Genomic DNA, 9,759 nt, shown 5'->3' on the forward strand with positions numbered 1-9,759 from the left:
TGTAAGAAAATATATACATTTCATTTTTTTAGTGGTCCCTCTAAATACACCAGTTATTATATTCGTAGGACTGAGACAGAAAGAAGTTAACATTTTTAAGATCTTTGTGGTTTGTAGCAAGTCTGTTTGCAGAGAAACTTCAGGACACTTCTGATGTTTTACTACAAAAATCTTAATTTCTTCCTTCCGTAAACTTGTGTAGTTCAAAAATAATTAATTCTTCAGAAAGAATGCCTGTGTCTGTGTGTATTGGGGTGTGATAATGTTACAGTTAGTATTTTTGAAATATATAAGGAAGATTAGGAAGAAAACAATTGAAAGAGACTATATGCTAATCTAAAAGCTAGCATAGTTTCTTTACAAAAACAGCTGATCATTACAAATAACTACTGTTGAAGGACTCTGTCCAGTAGAATGTATTGTGAAGTAGATTTTTCATTTTTCATTTTACATTTTATAATGGCTGTATTAAAAATAGTAAAAAGAAAAAGATTAACTTTAATTTTAATATCTTTTATTTAACCTAACAGTCAAAATATGGTTAATAAAATTTTAGTGAATATTTTACACTTTTTTGAATGTAGTCTTTGAAATCTGTTGTGTAGTCTACAATTACAACATGTCTCAATTTTGACTTGTCACATTTCTAATTTTCGAAAATGATATGTGGTTACTAGCTGCTGAAATTTGTGCTTATTCGAGAGTAGTTTCTGTTATATGAATAAAGACCAAAGTAATCATTTAGATTCATAACTCATAAAGTCATTAAGGAATTTCTTTTTTTCATACCATTTAAAAGAATATATAGGAAAGCACTTAGATCATAAGGTGATGGTTAAACTCCATTAGTAAATACTTAGCGATTTCTTCTCAGAAATTGAATCCCGAGTTAGTGGTAGAAGTGAAATATTGATTGCTTTTATTTCTTGAATATTATGTAGTATATGTTGCATTCTTTCATAAAGGATGCAATTAAGATTTTGCCTTTTTTTTAATGCTTACATTTTTTATTTCTAGGCTGTTTGCTGCTATGAATCTTTAATCTTAAAAGCTGAAGGAAAAGTGGAGGCTGATTTCTTTTGTCGATTAGGTCACTTCAACCTCTTATTGGAAGATTATCCAAAAGGTAATGTTTTTTCTCTCTTACAGTTTCTGCTTGATTTATGTTTGCATCATGTATAAATGTCAGTGTTTTTACTATTTATCAAGGACACTTACCGTTCTTTTTAAGTTTGTTCTAATCTTATAAACGCAGATAGCAATGAGAAAGAAAGTACAGCAGATAGAAATGTGAGTTTTATTTAATTCCATTTAAATACTCAATAAATTTGATCATTTTGTAAAACTTATAACAACCTATATGTGTATTGCTGTTTTGCTTGCCCTTGTGAAAAATCTGTTTTTAAAAACGTATCACAGTAGAAAGAGATCAAGTTTTCTATCTTTATAAATAAAAATGTTGACATTTTGAAAAGAGTAACACTAGATTGTTTTCCAACACAACCAAGCATTTCTCCAATTATGAGTGGTGTTCTACAAATTTAATTCAGTTATGACACTAACCTGGAGATAGAGTGATGCCCCAGGTAAAGGACAGTTCCACATGACTGCCTCACTACAGATGACTAGTTAAAGTGGTTCTCTGTGCTACTAATAGATAAGCTTTAAATCAAAGATTCCCAAGACCTTTTCTTTAGATTTGATAGAATTCTTTATTGGAATGGCTCACAAAGCCCAGGAACAGATTTAGCAGTTTATTAGAAGGATAAAGATGAACAGGCAAAGGATGAAGAATGTTGGGTGAGGTCTGCAAGTGTTCAGAGCTTTGGAGCTTCAGGTCCTGTAGGAGCTGGGACATATTTAACAAGCTGGAAGCTCATAAACTCATCAAATGTCAGTGTTCAAGAATTTATAGAGCTTAACTTGCATCCTTGACCCCAAACCATACCCTCCACCTCATGTCGAGGCTATATAAGGACTCATGGTAAGTCATCTCATCAGCATAAATTCTGATGAGCTCAAAAGGGGCTCTTAGGAATAATAAAAGAGTCATATCACTCAGGAAATTTCAAGTATTTAGGAGCTTTATGGCACGATTGGGGACATAGATCAAAAATATTTTTATTATACTACACAAATAGCATTTCTCTTTTCTGTTCTTGGTTTTCTTTAAGTTTTCCATTTAGGTTGTAAATTCAGTCTTTATTCGTGTTATTTTATAGTAATACACATAATCTCATAATCTCTTAGTTTGAACCTTGAATAAAACATTTTTATTCATTTAGAATAGCATATTTTTTTGTCAAATAGGTGGAGATAAATAACTTGAGATAATCTTTTAAGATGTGTGCATTTCATAGTTTCCTAGTGCTGACCAAGATCATTACTCATTTAGTAAGTTAAAATTGCCATGAAAAATGCTTCCATCTCCCTTTCAAACAGAACCCCCATATCAAAGAAACAATTATCTTATAAGCAAGAATATGTAAATAACCTTTTCATGTTAGTAAACATCTTAGTAGAGAGTGGGTGGACATGTTATTATTTTTAGCAGTGTTTAGTGGAAACAACAATTGGCTAATAGTTTTAGGACTACAATGAATTTAGTGGTATGTTACTTCAGTGCTTTAGGAACATGGTGTATTGTGTGCCAGTCTTTTTGAAAGTAAATGTAGGGGAGGGAAAATAATTTTCTCTTTATTTTTTTGAGTTCCTGATTGAGACTTCTTGCAATAAGAGACAGATTAATGTTACCAAATCCTGTATTTAAGTTTGCCCACCTACGTGTGCTAGTTGAAAGAGATGCATGAGCAGGAGTTTGCCATATAGAATGGAAGTAGTTTATAGAATTGGCCATTCTAGAATGTGGATGAGTTCATCTTGTGAGAGACTTGACTCTCTGATGGTTATACATTACATACGACAAAATTGTAGGACACCGGGTTAGGGGTTCAGAGCTGTGTGAGAAACTGATTAATTAGAGGTGAGGTAAGGATACTAAGTCCAGTCTTGAGGACAGCTCTGGCATCCCTCTGTCTGGTTTTATGGAAAAGTGCCCAAGGATACAATTTATCTTAGGGTTTAGGACCTGAAACATAACTTAGGTCAAGATGTTATCTTTAGCCCGCCAGAGGTCCAGACCTTGTGACCATTAGTCAGGTCTGGGCTGCTATCTTCTGCCTCTGTGGTTGCTGATTATCCTGAGGAAAAAACTAGGTCTCTGAGGGATGAAGAGGGAGAGAACACATGATTTCTAACGCTGTAATCACAAATCAAATCAAAATTTTGAAGACATTTGGTGTCATTGACAGGAGACAAACAAGTTTATTAACGTATCTACATCATTTATACCAGAGAGATACCCCAGAAAACTGTGGATTTCTGAGATGGCCTAAGCTATCAACTGAAGCTCAGCTAAAGACAAAAATAACATGTTGAGGTGGGTGGAGGCCAGTTATGGAAGTTAACTTGGAAAGGCACTTAGAATAAGGGTAAGGTTGTTATGCAGATTTAAGTTAGTGCCTCATACATTGATAAGTTTTTGTGATTTAAAGTAATGCTTCTCTTTCTAGTACTCGAGGTAGATGTTATTAATGGAGATTTGTAGATGTTATTAATAGAGATTCGTAGATGTTATTAATGGAGATTCCTTTATAAATGTAGATTTCTCTTACAAAAAAAGCCAACTTATAACTTCTCTTTTTTCAGAACTTTTTCTTGTGTTTGCTATTTCTAAAAATAATCAGCTCAAAATAATCCTATTCCAAAGAGACATATTTTGGTGAGGTATATTTTGCTGTCTTTCATAAATTAAGACAAAACTTTACTAATGATATGCTTTTTTGGTTTTTGACAATATAGAATGCTATACTGATACACATATAGCATATATATTTGTATTCCAATTACAACTGTTATTTAAAAATGTATTAAGTTAACCTCCCTGAACTTCTTACTCCTAATCTGTAAGGATAATAGTAATGTAGGTGTAGACATAAGAAATGTCCAACTTGTGGAGAATTTTTGTGAGTTTATTTCAGCCAAACTGGTGACAATTGCTAGGAAGCAGAAATCACAGTGGATTGAGAAAACATTTCAGAGAATGACGGTTTTGCATCTTATTTTATACATTTGAATCAAAGTGATATAAAGAGAGTTATATGAAATCCATTTGTGGTAGATTAAGGAGGTGAGAGCAAATCAGGGAGAAAATCTTGCATTGAGTAAAATGCAAATGGAGAAAGATTTTTTTTTTTTACATTGGTGGGTACAGGATAGTTAATAATGAACATTTACAGCAAGTAGAGATGGTAGAGATGGTATGTGGCACAACAAGATAATAATGAAGTGTTCTGTAGTCTTGTGCTCTGGTGGTCTCATGTTTTGGTGGTTTTGTGCTCTGATGCCTGTGTTTGTGCCTACAGGGCGTCTAGAAAAGAAAATTACTTTGACATTTTGAAGATATGTTATACTAGATGCTTAAGAACAGTGGACAGGGCTCACTTAAAGTAAAGATAACCTTTGCTAAGTAAGCTATAGGCCTATGACATGACTACCTGCCTACTTAGAAATTCGTAATCAGACCATCCTTTGTGGTTAGTTTTGGTCACTGGCTTGCCATTCCTGCCATGTGGCCCCCGTGAGCTTGTTAGGTTTATTGCATAGCCCACAGGAAAATTTATGAATGGTAAATGAAACTTGGTGCTTATATGAAAGTGAACTTCAATTCACTTCAGTAGGCAGATCTAAGTAATATTATTTAGATCTGTTTTAATACTATAACTTGGTTAAACCTACAGTCATGTGCTGCATTTTGACATTTTGCATATTGACATTTTGGTCAACAAGAGACTGCATGTACAATGCTGGTTCAATAAGTTAACAACAGAAAAATTTCTATCGCCTAGTGACATGGTAGCCATATTAGTCAAAGCACAACACATTACTTACGTTTGTGGTGATGCTGGCATAAACAGACTTACTCCTCTGCTGGTCTTATAAGAAGTACACCACATACATAATAATTATAATGATAATAAATGACCATTTTACTGGTTTATGTATTTACTACACTATGCTGTTTGTTATTTTAGAATATATTCTTTCTACTTAATAAAAAAATGTTTTCTGTAAAACATTATGCTGTGTTACACTGGCAGTAGTAGCCTTATTTATCTTTATTGCATCATTTCTCTTGTGCTTGATTTAATCTTGTCTTGTTTTGTAGAGTAACATGCACTACATTTTCTAGTGAAGGAGCAATAGGCTGCACCATACAGCCTCGGTTAGTAGTACGCTATGCCATCTAGGTTGTTGTAAGTGTACTTAGTAATGTTCCCACAAGACAAAATTTTCTAGGGAGGTATATCTCAGAAAGAATAGCTGTTGTTAAGTGGAGCATGACTAATATTTCAAAGAAATCAGTAGGGAAATCTATGGGTTTCCTATAATGCATTTAAGATTTTTTTTAATACATAAATATGAGAGCAAATAAACACCCTCAGTTGAAATTGCATAAGGACTAGTATATGTCTTTGCTGCTTAGCGGTTATTTAATAATAGGTAGTTTTAATTTCTTAAAGCTATAGATATGATAATTTCATTATATTTTCTCTTAAGAAGAGGAGGCCATGTACAAATAAATAGCCTGTGAAGTAAATAAGCAGTCTAGGTAATTTTGTATGTGTATGTTTGGAGTTATTTCGGCATGTGGCAAATTAGTGATTGGATGAATTCAATGTGCTGTATATAAATTTCTAATAAGAATTACCTGTTAGAGTGAAGCCTATTTTCACAAGAGAAAAAGATAACCTTGGCATTTAAATTCTTAACACAATGTTCTTGAGTCAAATCATTGTCATCTAGGGAATTAGCTATTTGATAAGTAGAGGTTGGCTTGATCATTTGTAGTAGTGGAGAAAAGTAGTAGAGAAATATTTTATATTTCATGGTGAGCTGAAAGTTTTCTAATTCGAAGCTTCCTGAAATTCCAATCATTTATAGTTTTCTCTACCCTTTCCTTTCTTCAAATAATTTGTTATTTGTTGGCTGACCGTCACCTTTGTTAAAAATATTGCCTTTAAAGTTGAAGGTAGTCAGTGTTCTCTGCTAAGAGTGACTAACAGTGCATATCAAAGTTGGATGAACTTTTTCTCCTTTTGCTTTTTTGTATGTGTGGAGTGGAATAACAATACACTGTCCTGGGATATATAGAACATAAACATAAAATGAGTGCTTTCTAATAATATTTGAGTTTGGTTTTTCCAAAGATAGAGTTTTTTATCCTTTAATGTGTTATCTATAATAGATATTTTTGTATCTGCATATACCATATATGTTATATATGTACATATATACGTACACATGTACACATCACATGCATGCATTATATATGTAATGTGTATTATGTAATATATAAAACTATTGTACATTGCATATATATAACATATGTAGTATAACATTGTTTCTGTAGTTGCAAATATATATAAGAGATTCTTATTTTTTTGTGGTAGTTGTAAAGTAGAAAATGCTTAGTGAATACTGAACTGTTACTTCTAGGGGAGATATGGCCATGAAGTTCTTGTTAGCCTCGTTTTTGTTAAATCAATACAAAACTTTGTTTTATGTGTGTTTCTGTTTGGTGGCATGTTTTTTAATAGATATTTTTGATTTATTAACATTGAACTAAAGTTCAGCAATGCTATTAATTCATCCTTGAATGAAGCTTATGAATAAATGCTATGTGTTCTCTGTAAGGCTCATTATGTCCTTCTTACAGTTAGGAATACTAGACAGCCCTTCAGCAATACTCTTAGGGATGTTTTAAACAACAAAATCACTAACAAAAAGCAAAAAAATGTGGGAAAAAAGTGTTAATAAATAAGTATATTATAAAAAGACTCTTGTTTATAGCATGAGAGCTAAAACAAGAAGGCAGAGCATTACCTTATTCAGTCTCAGCTTGAAAAATGCATGTAAGGCCACTAGAATTTTCTTCATCCTACACAGATCCATGACTGAGAGTGAAAATGCCACAGGTATTGATTATAGGGTTCCAAATAAATTATAATGAATAGATGAATTTGTAAATAAGGAATCTATGAATAATGAGAAACAACTGTGTATATCATTTTTATATATGTATCAGGCAATTTCTATTTTATGTAGAGATTCATGGGAAATAAGCAGAACATATTATATAAATTTGTTTTATAATACACATTTACTTCTTTGTTGACATTAAAAGGCACTAGAATACTGGTATAAACTTGTGACCATGAAAGATATATGTTTCTCTGAAAACAGATAAATTTTTGCGTATGCATCAAGTAATCTTATTTTTCTTGTATTCACAGATAAAGTGTACCATATCTTCATATAACTTAATTTAAATGTATTTAAGAGGTTTTTAGGAAAAAAACAAATCACATACAGCCACTCTTTGTATCCCCTTTAAAACTTTCATATAGATTTCTCTTAACACATTTCATCCATCGCATTTTAGTTTGATTTAAGATATATGTCATGACTTTGCTAATTTAACATTTATTAGGTGTAAGTACAAGGTTCTAGGTAGTTAACTGAATTTCAGCAGAAGACTACAAGGGAAATTCAATAGAGAAGTTTATTACTCACAAGCCCTAGAGTAAGTACATGTTACTGCATCCTGGGAGGTCAGGGAAGGGAACATACAGAAAGAGAGACTGGATATTTGTTGGGGTTGGTGGATGGAATCCTTTCCAGTTCCTGGGCCAAGGAGCTAGATTGATCAATTCAAAAGAATAGGGTTTTGGTAAATACAATGGAGGGTTTTATCTGAGAATTGAGAAAGGCAAAGTCCCTAGGTGACTGGGATTATCACAAGGGGTTTGGGGGAAGTCATACCAGAAACTTTTGATTGTGACTCTATAGGCTGCTTTTTAGGGCATACAGATAAATGAGGTGAGGGCTAGTGTTTTAAAGGCCTTTGAAAGGCACTTGGCAAAACAAAATGGATGCCGAGGCAGCAATACCATGCAGTAGCTTAAGCTAAACTCTAGAAACACAGAATTAGATAATGCATTTCAGAAGTGTCCAGTGTAGGAAAATAATAATCATAACCCATGTTTTATATATCTGTGTCCATGGTTATTCCCCTTTGGATATGGAATTTATAATTTAGGTAACAAGTTCTGGTAGCTTTGAGAACTTAAGAATTTGTAGTACATGTTACAAGGAAAAAAAAGAACAAAATTTTTTGGAGTCTTTTGTATTAAGCCAGTTGTGACATACTAATAGTGTTTATGAGAATGTTATTTTAATAATGTCAAAGAAATAATAATAAATTCAAAGGAGTTTTCAGCAAATGCATTAATTTGATTTGATAACCTCAAAGAGTCAAAGAGATGCCTCTTTGTCTGCTTTTCTGCTTATCCTCATAATTTGCTGTGTCTCTTTAAGTCGTGATCTTTTCGTGTGAAGAAAGGATGTGAGGAACATTGGTTTATTGTGGTAAGAGCTGGTCAGAAGTTTTTCCAAATGTTAATATATATGAACACTACATTTAAGTGGAGATTTTTTTCAAGACAACCTTAGATTTGTCTATGCGAAGTGTTAAAGAGTCATTACAACAGTCATTTGTTTTGTGATAATTATGTAGAAAAAGGTCATATAAAATCTTGCAGATATCATATCCTAGGATAAAAGTATAAGTTTTCAAACTTACTCTTGGGGGAAAAAAAGCAAATTAAGTGCAAGTCAGTGCAATGCATGACAGAATTTTTTCCTCTTCTTTTTATCCTACTCCTTGTCTTAATCATTGTGGCTAACTTAGCCTTGTAAAGTCAGATATTGGCTTACCTTGCTGAGGATATTTTTAGTTCGTACATAGTCTTGTATAGAAGTATAGGTGAATTTAAAATCTCCTTCCTCCTTTATTGCTTCCTTCTAAAGAAGCCTTTCCCTGCCAAAGCATCTTTCATCTGAATTATTGCCACTTTAAAACTCTTTGTAGTCTGAATGGACTCATGTATTACATTCTTTAGTTTAGACAGTCTTAACTCAGAGCCTTAATATTATCCACTAAAAATTTCCCTCTAGAACACTTAAAAAGAAAAATAAAAACTCTTGTTAATTTTAAGGTCCTGTTGTATTTAGGATAAGATGACCAAAGTATGCCAAGGTCACTACCTTTCTTAACCCTTATCTTGACCCTGCATACTCTCTTAGGCTGTTTCTTCAGATTTCTCTTTTAAATACGTTATGCGTCTTTTTATTTATGAATTGCTACTTATTTCTGTATTAAAGAACTTTTTAGGTTACTTCTTAATTGTAAGGACGACAAAGACCTTAGACTTGTTACTCTGACTCTCCCATGTCTAATTCGATTTATTCTTTAAACTTTTCCCTGGCTCTTCTGGAGGAGCCACATAAGGGAGTCCTGGCTGTGATTCCTGTCAGCCACCGTGTAATACAAGTGCTGTCAATCCAGCGATGAAAGGCATGTCGGAAAATTCCCTGGGCCAAGAGACAAAAGTGACTTACAGTCTTATTTGAGATGGTGAGGGCAGATTTTTAGAACCCAAGTTGGCTAAATATTTATTTTGTGCTGTCTTTCCAGTGTCTCCCCTTTCACATTGTTAACTATTCCTACTTTAAAAATAAAGCACAAAAAGTATATTTTAACATCACAAATATTGTTTGTTGTTTAAAATAAATCAGAAAACACCAAACTTAACAAAAAGTATGAGAGCTGTTGCTATGTGTTGTTTTGTTCACATC

At 32.9% G+C, this 9,759-nt stretch overlaps 1 protein-coding gene across 1 annotated transcript in view; it reads left to right on the plus strand.

Moving 5' to 3' along the window:
- LOC102897701 (histone demethylase UTY-like) overlaps window positions 1–9,759 on the plus strand; it is a 185,373-nt gene that overhangs the window by 13,828 nt on the left and 161,786 nt on the right. The window contains 1 exon segment of the mRNA XM_025050980.1: window positions 1,018–1,126. Within this exon segment, the coding sequence (XP_024906748.1) occupies window positions 1,018–1,126 (109 nt within the window).

The sequence above is a fragment of the Pteropus alecto genome, unplaced genomic scaffold (genome assembly GCF_000325575.1).
Source record: "Pteropus alecto unplaced genomic scaffold, ASM32557v1 scaffold18, whole genome shotgun sequence".
NCBI lineage: Eukaryota > Metazoa > Chordata > Mammalia > Chiroptera > Pteropodidae > Pteropus > Pteropus alecto.